This window comes from Acanthopagrus latus, chromosome 3, assembly GCF_904848185.1.
Source record: "Acanthopagrus latus isolate v.2019 chromosome 3, fAcaLat1.1, whole genome shotgun sequence".
In the NCBI taxonomy this organism is placed as follows: domain Eukaryota; kingdom Metazoa; phylum Chordata; class Actinopteri; order Spariformes; family Sparidae; genus Acanthopagrus; species Acanthopagrus latus.
The window spans coordinates 13,335,814-13,353,497 of NC_051041.1; the positions used below are offsets into that span (position 1 = coordinate 13,335,814).

General features: G+C 40.9%; 2 protein-coding genes across 3 annotated transcripts; both read right to left on the minus strand.

The window, feature by feature from the left end:
• Nucleotides 1–28: 28 nt before the first annotated feature.
• Nucleotides 29–9,532, minus strand: si:ch211-13c6.2 (uncharacterized protein LOC100000125 homolog). Of its 2 annotated transcripts, XM_037091136.1 has the most exons (13): nt 9,114–9,532; nt 8,635–8,703; nt 6,258–6,282; nt 4,179–4,265; nt 3,950–4,089; nt 3,710–3,829; nt 3,576–3,621; nt 2,014–2,980; nt 1,771–1,891; nt 1,598–1,663; nt 1,376–1,477; nt 540–804; nt 29–417 (listed from the first exon to the last, which is right to left on the minus strand). In XM_037091136.1, the coding sequence occupies exons 1-13, from the start codon at nt 9,165–9,167 to the stop codon at nt 179–181; spliced, it is 2,301 nt and encodes a 766-aa protein (XP_036947031.1). In that variant the 5' UTR covers nt 9,168–9,532; the 3' UTR covers nt 29–178. The 2 variants fall into 2 exon arrangements, with proteins under 2 accessions (XP_036947031.1, XP_036947032.1); XM_037091137.1 differs by lacking the exon at nt 6,258–6,282 and having other exon boundaries at nt 9,114–9,530.
• Nucleotides 9,533–9,673: 141 nt separating this feature from the next.
• LOC119015346 (regulation of nuclear pre-mRNA domain-containing protein 1A-like) lies at nt 9,674–17,317 on the minus strand. The gene is made up of 7 exons (XM_037091208.1): nt 16,918–17,317; nt 14,202–14,331; nt 13,855–13,961; nt 13,504–13,598; nt 13,141–13,267; nt 12,394–12,569; nt 9,674–10,773 (listed from the first exon to the last, which is right to left on the minus strand). Exons 1-7 carry the CDS (start codon nt 17,066–17,068, stop codon nt 10,675–10,677), a joined length of 885 nt encoding a protein of 294 aa, XP_036947103.1. The 5' UTR covers nt 17,069–17,317; the 3' UTR covers nt 9,674–10,674.
• Nucleotides 17,318–17,684: the final 367 nt, after the last annotated feature.

The window sequence follows — 17,684 nt, forward strand, 5'->3', positions numbered from 1 at the left end:
AGTTAAGAAGAACTGAAGAAATGACAGCTGCAGTAGACACGTTTTAATGTTTGAGTAAACAGTCAGACTTAAAACTTTTTTTAAGGACCAAACTTATTCACAAATGTAAAGAATGCAGTTTAACATTAACCTATATTTCTATCCCAGTATTTTATCAAATATCTGGAAAATCTGTCGATTATTTCCTTCCCACAAGTTCCAGGAGTGTGGAGGTGATTTTGTCCAGGTTGGAGTACCGGGTACGTGGGCCCCTGTCCATCCAGGGTCCTTGTTCCATGACGAGGGGAGGTGCCGATGAGTGGGAGTCCAAAAACTCCTCAGCAGCATGTTGGTAGTCACGAGGGTGCATGGGTTCTTGAAACCTTTCTGGATAATGAGCTGGCTCATCTGGATGAGTAGCAGGTCGCCCAAAAACCTCTGAAAGAAAAACAATAGAAAAAAAACTTAAAATGATGGTGAGTATGAACTCAGTGTCTGGTATGCAGTGTTTTTTTAAAAAAAAAACAATTCTTCATATAAATATACATTTCACATTTTACCCTCATAACGGCTTCTGTTTGACTTTGTCTGTCTGGGCTCCCCCTGTATAGGATGGTGGTATTCTTGCTGCCGCTCATTAGATATATGTTCATGCTGCTCCCAGGCTCTTTCTCTGCGATCTTCTTGAAAGTAGGTCTCTTCTGGTCGCCTAAGGTCTAAATCTTCTCTGTGTGTTGTCTCATACTGGTATCTGGTAGACAGCTCTGGATCCGGCTCGAAGTTGTTGTAGTCTTTGGAGACGACTGCTCTACCGTGGCTGTTTTGCTGAAACAAAAAAACATGCATCTGGAATTAATTTCTACTGCTTCTCAGGGAATTAAACTACATGTTTCCTGAGAAAGTGAGACCCTGCACAGGGCTGTGGTGGAAATTTCTGTCAATAAAAGAGTAAAGTCAGATCTGTCTTTTCGGTAAGTTTAATCCAACCATCTGCAGATGGACTCACCACACAGTCAAATTAATGAGCTGAGTGAATGAGCCCCGAGTAAAGGAGTGTTCACAATTTATACACAGATATCAACAAGGTCAGGGGAAGAGACAGCACTCTCAGTGCCAGCAGTGATTAAGCTACACACATACGTACATACAGCTATCCCAATCAGACAGGCTTCTCATCGACACAAGACATAAAGTTAAAACTTCATGACGCATGACCTTAAAATTATCAGACGTAAAACATGAGACAAGAAGGCGACTTTCTATCTGGCTGGTTCGTGACTCTATTACAATCATATAGGGCAGAGGTTAGGTGTTCATACATTTGATTCAACAAAATAGTTCAAAATTCATCAACCCATAATGAAAAGGAATTTTTCCATCACAGGGCTGCGCATACCCCATTTTTCTCAGATTTTCTGGCCTTGTATTCCTTCAGCAGGTCACACAGTTTGTTCTTTAGGAAGTCAGCGTCTTGTGCATTCTCAATTTCAACGTTTTTCTAAGAGAGAAAAGTGATGGGTGAAAAAGACATAGTTAGGATCCACACTTCAATGAATGGTAATATAATTTATAGTACATCACTGCTATGTGTGTTACAGTTAAGGATTCATGAGCTCACCAGCATGTCAAAGACAGCCACTGACTCAGAGCCTCCTCTTTGGTAGCTGTCAGGATGATGTGGGCTCTAAAAAACACAAAACAGGTTCGGCATCACTGTAAAGTATATAGCGCATAATGAAAAATATTAGTAGGTTACTTGTCAGTTGACTAATTAATTGCACAATTAATTACCTGTGATTTTGAGTAAATGTCGGGATTTTGTATTCCATGGATTTCAGGTCTCAGTGGTGTACCAACTGGTCTTGGACGGCTGCCAAACATTTGATTTGGAGGTCCATACTGATCACTGAACCTTTTCAGAGGAAATCAAACATGTCCAGAAAAATGTCATAAACAACATAACATGTTTCAAAAGTATCAAAAGTAAAACAAAGACATCCCTACATATAAATGACAAGGTACATCTTCACTCACATCTCCTTTGTCGTTTCCATCTCCTCTGCAGTGGCGTCAGAGAAGCGACTCTTTCTTTTTCTTTTACCACGTTCTTCGTCATCAGCGGTCCGTTTCAGGAAGCGGCGGAATGGCTCTGGGATGTCAGGCATGGCCCTGCTAACTTCCACTTGTCTCTGGGAGTTGGGGGGTCCTGGTCTGCTTGGCCCAGGGTTAGCATCTGCCTTCTCCTGATATGGTTCTCTAATATTGTGGCCGTAATCTCTAATTACACTAAACAAATGGTCACGAGAACTGTCACTCATATGCGCAGGGAAGCTACTCCTCTCGGCCTCTGGTTCACTCGACCCCTGCCTAACTGATCTATCCATACTGTCATGTCTACCAGATTCCCTGTCCAGAGACCAACGTTGGTTGTTACGTTCTGGATATGACGGCTTGGAAGGCTGAGGCTCGGCAGGACGAACTTGCCCACGCCTAACCTCCTCAGAGTAGAACTCCTTCAGCAGATCTCGCTCTGGGTAGGGCTTCCTGTAAGGAGGAGCTGCTTCAGGGTAATATTCCTCATGCTGAGTCTGGCCATGGGACATCTCCGCTCTTGAATCATACCTTGGAGTGCCACCAGGCTCAAGCGTGGCCCTTCTTTGTGGATCATCAACATATTCCTTTTCATAGTCCCTAGGATAATCAGGTTCCATATACTCTCGTCTGTGCATATCACTTTCCCTGTGATCTGCCCTCTGCAGCTCATCTCCTAAACGGTCATGGCTGAGAAATTCCTTCCGCTGGTGCATTGGCGTGGCTCGGTTCAACATGTAAGGGTCTTCTGGGTGGAATGGGGGTGCTTTTTGCTGCTCTTGGGGATACCTCCCTCTTTGAGAGAACTCATCCTGAAAGTCCATGAGTTTTGGTAGGTTTGATGTCACATTCTGTTTGGCCAAACTCTGAGAGATATTTCGGTCCCTATTTTGCCTCTTCCTAGGAGGAACTATGAAACAAGAGTAAACATATTTTAGTTACTTAAAATAGTACTCAGTATAGAAGAATGTACATATATTCTGTTAATAATGCCTTTAAAGCTCAACCTCTTCCTACGTGGTGTGACTCGTAAACTGTTCAACTGCAGGAGATATTTGGCCCTCAAGTACTCTTTCTGATTTACAGCAGAGGTCATTTCATCATTTGTTGACAAAAATTTCAAATACAGCTCATATGAGCAGTTTTTGTTGTCATATGTGAGCTTATCAAAAAAATTCCCAATAATCATTAGTAAGGTGAGGCCATTAAATCAGATACATACATTTATAATAGCTTGCACCAGATACACTGGTACTGATATCTATGTCTAGTTGATTAATTGTTAAACGTCCTACTCAGTACATGCCTTGTGTCAAAAGATTAAGGGCATTCTTAACAAAAAATAAGAAAAATGAAGTACAACTGATAAATGATCCTCAATTTCCACCTCAAAATGTGAGGTACATCATCATGTCTTTGCACAAGGACCATCCTTAGTATTTATGGTGAAATCTATTATCTTAACCATTGTCCATTTCAACACAGAATTCACTGTATGAATGTACCTCGTGAGATGTTTGATTTGCCTTCTATTCCCCTTTTCGCCATCAGCTGAAACACAAAAAACATCAAAATTACTCACAATATTATTTTGTTATGATTTTAAATATATATATTAAAAATATCTGTTATTTCCCACCACTGGAGTTCCTCGACCATCTTGTCTCTCTATTATCTGTGCTCTGGCTCGGATGATCTTCCCTCCTTGGGTGATTATGTTTTGTTTATCCCAGGTCACCAGGTCTGGTCGTTTCAGTTCCTAAATACACACAAGAAGCAAGGCCCCCTTACTTTCTTTTTCACTTTCTTAAATCAAAAAGCAAAGCAGGAACTCAAAAAGGTTTGACTGGAGTTTTCTGAAAATGGTCGCAACGCTTACCACATATTTCTGCCGATGTTTGCGTCCAATCACATGACGGACCATTTCAGTTAGGATTGTAGTCTGACGACATAACCTGCATGTATATCTGGGGCCATCCTGTGGATTGATACAAGGCAGTTCTTCCAAATAGCTCAAGCCTAAGGACAAAAAAAGAAAACGTTTTTATATATTCTATCAACTTATGGAACAAAATGGTAAAAAAAAAAATTGGCATTAAGTTACCCACCAATGATAGGCTCTTCCAGTTTCATGTAATCGAGATAATGTACGATGTCCTCAAATATCGGTACATTGCGCTGTCTGGAAGCAAGCCCTAAGGAAACAGAACACTGGAAGTTAGGATTGACACAGAGAGTTAAATATTATATGTACAGTGCATAGTATTACCAATGTACTGAATTAATTGATTAATTTCTTTACTATGCACTTGATGTCACAACTGTCTCCCTCAAGCTGTAATAGTGCTTGATCCCATGTTCAATGTATAATGTATATAAACAGGCCATGTGTAATATATAAGACTGTTTCTGTAGCTGCAGCAGAAAGGTTGAATTCCACAGAAATCTGGCTACTATAAACAAATACCCATATATGTCGTTATGTATGATCTCCAACTCATCACCATTGAATGCTCCTGTCCTCCAATTCTGCTCTACTTACATCAGCAGAGAATTTTTTTTCCAAACAAACATGGGCTGCAGTCCTCTGTATCCCATGATTGCTTGGTCTTGCTGTGTAGATATCTTCAGGTAAAGAAATGTTGACCAAGACGATTTTACAGGATTGCCTGGTGAGGCATTACAGCTTCAGACATCTTATGACAAACGCAGCGAACTTCAGACGTTGTCTTGATCATCAACAGTAGAGGAAAAATACATTTTCCAACCATACAAAAAAAATCCCTGAAAAACAGTTGCTTGCCCAGGCTGCTCATTAGCATACGTGCACAGGCATTGTCAGGAAACATATTTTGATTTGAAGAGTTGCACAACACATTGCTGATATTTCTTGAACGCAATGGCTTCTCCGGGCTGAACCGCAGAAATTTTTCATGAGTGATGGTGCACTTGATTTGTCATCTTGACCATCTTCTGTCTGACACTGCGTCGACTCCAACCGGAGGAGTAAGGTTCGATTATTCCTAGCCAATCGTTAAGACACCAATAATGTCCACCTGGAAAGAACGTCATTTTAAGTTGACAAAGATGGTTATTTTAGCCATCTGGTGTAGAGAAAAGCAGCTTCGATGACGGGCAATATTGGTAAGACGTAAACAGCCTTGATAGCAGTTTCCATCTTGTCTAAAGTGGCTCCAACTGTTGTTCTTGGTTCCAGCTCACAGCTTGACAATGCTTGACTTTCCAGCCAGTGGCGATGATTGGCGAATCGTTACTCCCCCTTGTGGTGCTTCTTGGATTGACTGGTTTTCAACTTGGAAAGCGTTGTTTCATGTCACAATGCCAGACATATTCTGAGAGGAGTAAAAGACTCCCATCTGAATAACCAGGCTACGCAGCATAAGAAGCCCAGCTCACAGTGCGCTGAGCACAGCTCACCTGCTATCCAAGTTCCTGATGCCATTGCATCTGGGGCTGCATCCAGTCCAGGTGGTAGCTATATAATCGTTCTCCCGCTGGTAAATGAGTGCACGGTGTCAATGGAGAAAATTTCCTCCTAGACAATCAGTGACTGATCGTTATACTAGCAGTTTCTCATCCAACACTTTTAAGTTAATTTTACGCAATTTTCTATGCAGAAGCACTGTGCATTTATGTGATTACAAGACCCGAACTAAAAAAATTTCAGCATGCCATAAAAATGTATGCTTATAACATTAGTCAATGAGATCTCTTGTCCCAGAGATATTTTCCCCAGCAAGCTTCAACTGCAGAGAGCAATCATCTCATTCCCCAAGACAAGGCGCACAGTGAAATGTCGACCCTCCACCATAAACACAACAGGTGATGTGACAACTGAGCTGACAGTCAGTTCCAGTTAACAACTTTGGCTAGCTTAAGGCTGGATCAATACCCAGAATGATATGCCAGTTCTGGCACTTCATTTATCGTGAGACCTGCAGCACTCTGGAAATCAGATGTGCTGGATTTGGACAGCTGTTTAGCCATCATGACTATTATTAACGGATCACAACCATTGATCTAAACATGATCGAGACTGAAACATTCAAACCAGGAAACAGATAAGAGCGACCTCTGTTACCTTTGTGTGTGGACTGAAAAGACAGCAAATATACTCAAGGCCAGAGTAGAACAAAATTACAAGGCTGTGGATGACGTCTACTTACCCGCAGCAACCAAGGCATCCTCTTTCTGCCAGGAACAAAGGGAGAGCAATAAAAATTGAGTCAGTCAGTGCTGGGTAAACAGGACACTGGTTAGAGTTCACCACTGCTACAAACAGAGAAAGAGTTATATCATGGAAAAATAATTTTCACACATAATGGTTAACCAGAACCACAGCTCACTTGAGGTGCAGCAGAGGTGGGCTTCCTTACCCATTATGAATGAGTTTTGTCCGTAATAAGTGCATACGGAAATAAGGTAGTAAAGATAAAAGGAATGTGCATGTCTGCAAGTATTTTTAACAGACCTGCATCTATGAAGCCTCTATCCCGGAATAAGGTTATATTAACTATTGAAGGCCATTTTTGAATTGAAAATGACTCTGTATGCAGGGAAGTCGTATCCAGTTTTCTTCAAGACAACCAAAACGACCAAAAGAGCCAGCAGCTTTTGCTTGTGTGCATTTCTTCAGTGGTCAGTGCACTCTGCCAATACTGAAAAGGACTAAGGTGCTCCCCAGCACGAACAAGGTATCAGTATATGAAATACTCAGTTGTCTAATTATTCCCCAATTGTTATGTATTCTGTTGGTGAATCTCGACTAAGACAAGGCCACTTGCTTGAGGGGTGTCATCATTTGATGACATGCGATTCTGCCTGGCATCTGCCGCTTGAAAAACGGAGACAGGACGATGAAATGGATCAAGCCAAGGAAGAGGAAACTACTATTCATCCTTGAATGATGACAAAGCTCATCTGACGTCACTGCAACTGGCTTGGAGGTGGTCATGACTCAAACACACCTCATGCAGATCACCTACAGTTTGACTGGACATTCAGGCCCTCCTGTCCTGAGTTTCCAGCAGTATGCACTGTATAGACAGTTGTCCAGAAAACCCTTAGAAGGCCTTGAGGTGATAAATTTCCAAAAAGAGTTGGAAAAATTTCTCTGCAGACACAGATCATTTCCAGACCATGTTTCAGTTAAAAGAATTTTTCAGCATGAGAAAACCGCGAAAAAAATTGGGTCACTTGACCAGATTTGTCAACTAGAGACTTAAGCTTTACTCAAATCGTTCCAATGTTCATATCAAAGTATCCAGGTTTTCTGGTTGTTGTGAACAAAACCATCAACAACCATTCTGGAAGTTGTCATGGCTGTAATCTGTACTGTTGAACTCTTGTTCCCAACACTTGACTGATGAGGACAAAGAAAAATGCAAGTTCAGGAACAGATGATGACCTCCAGAAAACACAAGGCTTCTTCGGAATCGAAATAATCAACACCTGCTGTTCTTGCAAAGTTTGCTCCATCATAATCAATTACATATGATGATGAGAGAAAAAGAGCCAAATATGTGTGTGCGCCATAAACTTAGTCCATCCCTGTCCGGGACCATTTCCTGCACGGAGCAACGTGTCAACAGGAGCACAAGCGCGGCTGTGTTGTGAATGAAAGCAGTAACATTGCAAGCACATAAAGGGTCACGTCCCTTTGAGGAAAGATGCTTTGACTCAGCCCAAAAGAAGCCCTCACAACTCTACTGATGACGTATTTGAATCTGATGTCTCCACTTCTGTCCAGTTCAGCATCCAACACTCTTCAGATGTTCCTTTTGAATGCATCGGATGTCTGTTTTTGAGCCACGCAGATCATGAAAGAACATTCAAACTTGTTCAATATCAACTACATTTCAAGAACACTGCCACAAAACAGCTCTTCACTCGCCATGTTCCTGAGAATAACACGTCTTCCATGTATAGCCAGCCTTGCCCCATCTTCTTTCTTTGTTTGAGTTTTATGGCGGCTGAGATCCATACATTTTGAATTACCCCCATCTGCTGGACTGTCCCTTTTCCTAGCTATACCAGGATTGCCATGGCATGTGTGAAAAGGAGCAACAAGGAAGTTGAACGTAGGTGCATGTGAGAATAGTGATAAATCACTAGCGGTGCCTGAAAGGTTACCCCAGTACCTAACCAGGAACTGTGTGTGAAAGAGGCAACAGCCTTCATGGTGACCAAAGACAAAGGTTGGTAGGCCTTCATTTTCCCTGTGACTGAACACTTTACAGTCACCCAGTTGTGGTGGCCAGGATCCAAAATCCAGATGTTGTCAATGACTTCAACAATAGCGAAATATCACTTTGAGATACTTCTTGTTTCCTGCTTTGAGTTTTTTTCCCCTAAGTTGGAGAAAACCTTTGACTGAACAGAAAGGAAATAAACACAAATCATGGTAAAAACACTAGTTACATGGTAAAGCGCTTAATTACCATTACCAGTAACTTTTGAGTCTATAACTGAGCATTAGTTGTAGACACACAACTTCCATAGACTTCCGTAGATCTTCCTCCACCAGTAAACAATGCTGTGTACCTTTAAATGTCCCGGTGAAGTCAGGTGTATCTTGAACAACGTATCGCCTCTTATGGATTTTTCACAGATCTGGATTGAAAGAGAAGAAGTGCATCTATCAATACATCAATATCCTACCTAAATACGATGTGTGACCAGTTCATTAGGTGAGTTGCACATAATCTAAGTAGTCTTTTTCATTTGCTTCTGTAAGAGGGATGGCAACATGTTAGTGTCACGCAGTTTTAGCAGTGAGCAACACAAACCACAACTTAGGCAAAAACTATCGTTACTGATTACCCTTGTGAAGGGGAGGGTTTATTTGGTTTATTTCAGGTGGGCTGATTGTGAATATACTGTATTTGATTGCTGTAGACAGTAACGTTAGCTAATGTAATGTCATGTATTAACCACACGGTATTTCTATCTTCCGCCTTGCAGTCGTCAGCTTCATTATCTAAGCTAGCTCGGTGCATGTGAGTTAACGTTGGCTAGTTTACCGTGCATTCGATAAATTCAGCCTCTTCGTCGTAAGGTGTTTCGAGAGAGTCCATAGCTGGTTGGATGTTCAACGACTTGCGTTACCGGTAATGTTGCAAGACACCACTTGTAGCTTATCTTATCTTAGCTTTGCGACGTTTATCAAGCTAGCAGAAACAACGGAAGACTCCGACTCTACCAAACTTGTTTCAAATGGCAGAGTTGTCTGTTAGCTCTCAATTCGCGCGCTGTTATCTCGCTAACACTATCAAATTAGCCTATTTTTTTACAATGTATTGGACTCCCATCTATTTCTGTTTACGTCCGACGGTATTACTGAGATAACATAACATGTGGGTATTTCCTGTATGTTCGCTCATTGTGTCCTTGAATACTCCCATGAGCGGGGTCGTCCTGGTAAGCAGCAACCAACGTCAAAGAACCAACACGGTAGGAAGAAACGAGCGCACCCCACAGGAAACGCGGAAGACTCGATTAGACCTGATGTGCGTCCGTTTGCGCCCCCCGTCAGACAGGATGTTAGTTGCAATCAGACTCAATGGCACACTGAGGACAAGACTGCAGTGGTTTGCAAGTTTTCTGTTTATTTGGTTCTAAGAAGAGTTTGCTTAGTATGTACAAAAAACAAACAGCTTAAGTCTGGCTTTGGAAACTGGGGCGCCTGTCAAAGCAGTGTGAGGCATCTGCACAGCATGGTGTGGACTTAAGGATCAATCTATGAAGCAGTATGATACAGTAAACAAGACAGCGCACTCCTTTTGCTCAATATTTCAGTACAGTGGGTTCAGCATCACTGACAAGAAGTGCCTCAGTCATTTGTCCGAATGAAAATCTTGCAAGCCATGTTGACATGGGTATAAATCATAAGCACTTACAGGTAGAACGCCCATTATATTTACATGCAAATTTGACTATGTACACACACGCACACAAATAACCTCTCACAAAGAGGCTTTACGTAAACAATAATTACATATTTTGATTCGCTTTCAGGGACATGGCTTACTACTCAGTTTTAGAGTGGTTTCCTAATGAAGTTCTCATGAGAAGGCCATATCATACTGCATAAAAAAACAACAAATGCTGCAATGATCTATAACATTTACAGGAATGGTAAAATAAAGTCATGACGGCAATCTAAAATACAGAAAATTATTATGAATGATCACGCTAAGGGCATACACTCTGGTGCATAATCTTAAGTAGCTATAAATACAAAAATATCACACCAGTATCACCCATATCACTTTAAAGCTGATGTGCAGGGGCCAGAGCATGAGAAGGCCTGTGTATGGTTATTGTAAACCTTAATTTACAATGTACTGACAACATTCAGCACATTGGGATGAGCACACAGACAAGGAAAAGAAGACATTTCTGTTAATACACGCCGTGTGGATAAATAATCTGTAGAGAACAGAATGAGAACCACAGGTCACCACACAGGGGCACACAGACACTTTCCAAAATCAGATATGGTAAATGTCACTGATCAAATATCTAAGAGATGGGTTGAGATGTTTCAGGAGGCAGGAGGGTAAGGTGTCCGAGCAGGTTGAGTCAGTTTGAAGACTTGTAGAGTCCTCCGGGTAGATTGTTCAGGCGTGAACGCAGCTCCTTCCGCACCTGGGTCACCCTCGCCAGTTTGCGTTTGTATTCCTGAAAAAGTCCACAGCAAAAAAAGACCGTCAGAACGAAAGTCTGAGGGAGTTTTTTTTTTCTTTTGTTTAAGTCTCAACAGCAGTTTAGACAAAGACAATTAGTAAAAGGTTGTAAGCAATGCGATTAAATATTCTAATTCTTTGGTATGAAGACCACGTAAAAATGAAAATAAGCTCACGTCAATAAGGCATTAACTTTCTCTTGATTTGTACATTACAGGCTGCGGTGTCAGTTAAATGACTAACTGCAGTTAAATAACACAAGTTTTAGTTTCTGGCCCAACACCTCCATGGAAACATGTGGTGTCATCTGAAACAACCACCACTACTTACATGTAAAAGGTTGTGTGAGTCTGTCAAATACACATTTTTGGCTGTTAAGCTTACAACCCATTTGCTCTCTTTTAAACTACTACATATGTAATGGCATTCACTAAAAACCTCAGGTTAGTGCTGCCTGCTTTTACTTTCACTTCCATCCATGAAACACACTAATGGCTGCTGCCAAGAAGTACAACTTTTCTTCTTCTAAGAGTTTTACAGAATGTACTAAGCAAAGGGGGTTCATGTCTTTAGCTTTATTTGACTGTTTGTAGTAAATAAAACCAATCAAATGTTTCACCTTTGCTCTGGATTTGCTGCATACATGTGCTCACTTTACTGTCCATGTTTGTCAAACAGCCGATGCAAGTGAGTGCGTTGTGTAAGAACACATTTCCTTGGGCCACAGTAAGCTACCAATACATCACATCGTGTCATCAACTCTGACAAAAACCTCCTCAGTGAGTTATGTTTACAGGGGAAATAATCTTGCTTTATACTCAGATTCCCAAAACCAGCCGTCTCTTTTCTTGGATTTGGATTGACATGAATTAGTTTTCCTATTTTTGAGCACACCTACAACTGCTATTGGATTAAGCTGATTTTAACCGAGGATGAAGCTTGTGTTTATTTTGTGTTAATACTACAAAAAAGGAATATCATTGATGACCATCTCTGAAATTGAAAATTCTGCACACCATGAGCTGCAAATACAGCAAAATAAAACCACTCACAAAATCAGTTTTATTTTTTATTTTCAGTTTGTTTTGTTTCTTTATTACAAAAGACTGCTTGAAGATACAAATATGAAATACTTTTTCCTCTTGGTGTCCTGTGGATAAAGGCTGGACAGTTTAAAAGAATGTCCATGATAAAAACAACAACAACAAAAAATCTGTAGTGAAGTCTTTCAAGATCAAATATTTTGGTTCATACTTACCTTGTGGGAAGTAAATGCACATTGAGTGAAGACTGAACAGAGTTAAATGACAAGGGCTAAAAGAACAAGCATTTCCCAGTGACAGGAAAAACCTGGATTTCCATCAAAAATTTTTCTGCTTATTGTATTACAAAACCGAAAACAACAGTCTGATTTAGAAATAACAGGCACTCTAAAGAAGCAAGCAACATGCTGAAATACATGAAAAGAAATATGTTAAAAAGTTTGATGGACAAGAAGCCTGAGCACACAGACAGAAATATGGATGAACACAAAGAATTAATAATGGTGACTCAAAGGTGAGGCAGACAGATAAACAATCAGTAATTAAAAGGAAAGAAAAAGTGATTTACGCACTTCAAGTTTCTGCTCGTTCTGGGTCAGGCCGTCCTTCTGACTTTGCAGGAAGACCGTTAGTGTGCGTGTGAGCTGCCTCCTATCGTCAATCTCTGCCGCCAAGCGGCCACTGTAGTCTGCTAGCAGCATGCAGGCCTCTTCCACCAGCCGGGAGAGCCGCTCCCCTGACTCCTTATCTAAAGTACGAAGCGAACAGAGAGAAGGACATAATGCTTAAACATGACCAGTCAAGTGGGGTGAACTGGAGGTCATTCAGCTATTCATCAATACTGGTACAATGTAAATAAATACTGTATAATGACTGGCAAATCAAATAGTGTTCCCTGTGGCAGATGGAGACATTATTATCATCTGTGTAGTTTGAGACAGTTCTAGTCACGCTCACGGGCACCTCAGTGTTTTCAAGTGAAGGCAAGGGTGCTACATTTGAAGCCTTTTAATGTGTAAGGTGTCAAATAATACTGAATATACTGTTTTCCTAACAATGATCATTATTTAGTGAACTATCTCTGAATCTCAAAAATAACCATCTTCTGTTTACGCAGCAGTCACCTCTCTTTTTTTAAAATAACAAACAAATAATACATAAATGTGAACCCTGGTCTCCTGTATTTAGCAGCAGTGTTTCTACTCAGTACCCCACTCTGCTACTCTTGAAAAGAATTACTGCACTTTATGAACTAATAGTACATGTGTTGTGTGTGTATACATGTAGTATACAATTGCGTGCTGTGCCCTTCCTCCTACCTGTGATCCTGTGAAGCAGTGACGTGTCCTGCACCTCAGCAGGAAGGGAGGAGATTCGCTGACGCAGCACTGAGTCGCCAGAGGCTGCATTTTCCAGCTCCTGAAGAGCTCGGATTAACTCTGCTGTCTAAGGGAGAGAGAGGGTGATAAGCAGGGATGAGAGGTGAGAGAAGCAAAGGCAGGAGAGAGGCCAAGGAAAAAGGCAGAGGATAGTTAGAATGAGTTTGCATCAAACATGACAAATATTGGAGAGGTGGCACGGAATGGAAGTACTGCAACACATCCAGCAGCAGCTGTACTAACTTTAAAAAAGTATCAGTAAGTATAAGTAAGTATGATTACACTATTTGTCTATGTCAGCACCTGTGGAGGCTCAGCTGGCGAACTCTGGGTGGCAAAGTCCTCATCATCTGGTTGGATCTCCTCATATGTCCTCTTCTTACTCTTCTTTTCTCCATCTAGTATTTAAAAGACAAGACAAAGAAAATGTCACAGTGTTGCAAACTCTATTCAAAGGGGCTCTGTGGCTTTCAGAAAATCCTTTTAATGAATGCGTCACAAATTTCTCATGGATCTTGGTGGAAAAAAAAAAAATCAGGCGCATTTAGATGGATGGTGATGAGTGAATACAAAAGGGGACTGTTGGGCCTTGGCAAGAGGTATGAGCACTACTTACAGCCTGTGCTGCTACACGTTGGTGTTGAGTGAATTTACCTAGGACCTGCGAGAGCTGATCCAGCAGGTTGTTTTCGTACACAGCTCTCTCCTGCCAGATGGACAAAACCCGACCCAACTGTTTCTTACAGCCCTCCTCCCCATCTCTGGGCAGAAAAAACAGCTTTGTAACATCACATTAATATCAAATTGTTTTCAAGGATATTCATATATTCATTTCAAAATCAAAATTGTATATTAATACATCAAACATGTCATTATTTCAAAACCAGACAAACAATAAACACATTACCCACTCTTACTCTAACCCACTACTAACTCAACAATACGTCCTCTGGAGTCATTTACAGAAATGTAGACAATATAGACATACTAACAATTCTGACCTGTATACATGTTTGAATGCATCAACGATGACCGGCGCAAAGTCCTGGGTGAACTCTGGTCCTTTCTTCTTGCTGTTCTGAATGACGTCATTGGCCAAATAAAGGAAGGTCAGCTTGCGTGATACCTGAGCTGCATGCAATCAAATGCACATATACACATATTACATCGAGGAATTTGGTTATGATTTACAAGTCTGGAATTTAAGCTTTGCACCACAGTGGTAGGAAAGCACAACAGGGTGTGTTTTAAATCACGGGTTAAACATTTTAAGATAATAACTAATGATTCATCAATTAACTTACAAAAATGAAAAACTACAAATGAAAAGTACTACAGAGGTTTCAAGAAAACATAACAGTAATTCATAAATTCCATGTCCCCCCCCCCCACAAAGTCAGACCATTGTGCATGTAAACAAATTCTCCCACAGCTATCTTATTAAGAATGAAGTTATTCAGTTGCATTCAGTCATACACCGAAGTTTATTTTTCACTATAGCTACATCTGAGCCCACAGGGGTTTGGAAGTTAAGGAAAATAATTTCTTAGTTCATTATTTATTTTCTCTAAATCACTCAGCTTGTTTGGTTTGACTTTTTCCATTTGGGCTTTATCAACAAACATGTATTTCCTACAGTCATATCCTACAAGTAATAATGCCTTTGTCTTTGTTGTTTTGGGACTGGTCACAGTCAACACTGAGCTCAGCATAAAGCTCCAGAGAACTGTTCCATCACTATCCCCACAGTCACACATGCCTAAGACTAGCTCCTGAAACACAACATCCACTTGAGATATCATTAGGTTGTTTACTTGCCCCCTGAGGAAAAATGTGCCAGTATTAGCTACAACTAATACTGGCACACCAAAAAATATTCACAACAGCTCAATTATGTACTCATTATACAGTAACCATGACTTAATGTGGATCGGTCTGCTTACAGTAATCAATTTTGGGTAAAATACATACATGTTCCAACTGACATGCTTTGAACGGCACTTTTATACACAAATGTGTTACAAATCCACACACCAGCACAGTGAAAGACTCTTTTGCGAGTGTGTAACATGTTGTGATTTAGAAAACTATTATGAACACATAGTGACCATTAGCCAAAAATAACATTAGATATAGAAAACCCAATTAACACTGCAATTCACTGATCGTATTGTGTTAATTATTCAATGTCGGAAAATGTAAAAGTGTAAATGTATGTCGCTGTTACCTGTTTGATGGCGTTAAGATGTAGTTTATATTACTGATTACTAATTCTTAACTTAAGTATGTCTGTGCCTTAAAGAAAGACATGATTGAGAGACCACTTTTGACCTGGGTAATGTTTTTTTTTTTGTATCCCACAAGAAATCCAGGCCCTCCATCAGCTTCAAACAGCAGAAACTATATTATCCGGCTAACGACCCACATTGAAGGTTAATTTATTTCTAATCCTGATCCAGGATTGTCCAGGATCCCCACATATCTTGCCTATTTCTGGGTTTCAATGTTCAATGTGTTTTAAGTTCAAAATCAGTGAAGGTGAACTTCTCAGCAGTCCGTCAGGAAAGAAAGTTGATGTCAGGTAAACTAAAACCTGCAAAAGCTGAATTATTTTGGCCACTTGGGGGCATGAGAAACAAACACTGTGAACCAGACAGACATATTACCGCCTTTGTACATTGATAGGACAAATTTGGTGGTAAACAGTTGCTGCTGCAGTGCAACATTATCACTCATTCAAAGTCGTGTCCACCTGTTGAATGCATGTTTAATACGCAATCTCTTCTAGCTCTGTTTTTACAGTCGGCCAGTCCCTGAAGGAAAGATCAGGCTCTTTAGCTACAAAAACCTCCACCTCGTTCACTAGCTAGCTAGCTGTTGTTCGTTGTTCATAGGGTAAACTGGAGGTGGATTATAGTTCTCACTAAACAGAGACACATGCTGCACTTGAAAACAATGCTGTGAGACAGCTCAGAGTGAACCCAAATATTGAAGTCGCAGGCCAGATGGCTAACAATGTGCGGATATTTACTATGAAGCTAAGTGAACCTGAGCGAAGCAGGTTTATTATCAAGAATGACCCGCTTTCACACTGTATTCACATTTTCACAGTGTCATTTTGTTATATAAATATCTCAATTGTAGCTGCTTTAAAGCTGCATTGGTCGATTTATAGGCCACTTGGGGGCAGTAGAACGAGACGTAAACAGGCCAAACGTGTTAACTTACAACTGCATAGTTACAGAGCCCCTCAGATGGTGAGCTACATGCTCTGTTTTGGTCTCCACCAACCGTGATAAATACTACATCAGCCTTATATCAGCGCTTAATTATTGACTAGACAGCTGAAAACATATAAATGTCATTAGACAAAACATGGCTAACACATGAATAGACGAACCCAGAAAACACTACTGGTTTCAGACATCTCTACGTTACTGTTAGCCAATACTAACCAGTCAGAGCCAATTTTTTTTACTTGTATTACTCGAAAGTTGGCTAGCGTTAGCATGGCTTTGCTAACAACAGCTCATGGTTGACCTACTCTAACATTAGCTGAGATAGTTTGTACAATAACAGCTAACTTTAGGGCTCGAGTCGGAGTTGGCCAGCTCCTGTAGCCAAAGGCTAGCGTTATAGGTCACTTGTTTGTGACTTATACAATCATGTTAGCGGTCTTTAATTGTGGGTAAACTAGCTAGCCCACGTCAAACTTACCTTTTTTCAGTTCGTTGAACCAAACATTAACGATGGTCTTCGAGTGTTTTCTATGATGAATGAGCCACAGCGACAACGTCTGCACACTTTGCTGAGAGTTGCTAAGCTCGGATAGTTTCTTTTCTAAAGCCGCCTCAGAGAACGCTGACATCTTGGCGAGGTTTAGGAGTACGAGACCCTCGGAGAGACAGCTTTAAGGTTTCTCCCAGATGTGTTTTCCGCAGCAAGTTAGCAAGTCACTCGGGGAAATGTAGCCATCCGGAAAAAATGTCAAACGCTACCTTTTCTATGCAAAGACCGGTTGTTTACGCTAACTAGCTACCGCCGTCCTCCCAGTAGCGCGGGGCGGCTGCTTTAGCTCGGGGCGGACCACGGCAACCTGCACGAGGGGCTTCCGTACGGCAGCTGTGTTGCGTTCAGGTCACATGGAATTTACAGATTTCAAATGTGAAAAATCCAACTGACCGCTATCTGTAACTAACGTCAAGCACTAGCTCTGGCACTAACAGATATTTCAAGTATAACACATTCATTCTTAAGATCAGTTGAGCGCAAGCAAATAGATAAATATATAATAATGTGACAACTGAATGTGCACATCTATGGTTCCCTCTCATATCCGAAGAACTGGACATTCAAAACCAAGACACTACATATCCCTTTTCACCCTTAACGCCCCCTCCGGTGATATGCAATAAGCGATTATTAATGTAGTCAATGGGTTTAGTGAAGGAGGATAGGATAGATATATTTCAACCTCCTACATG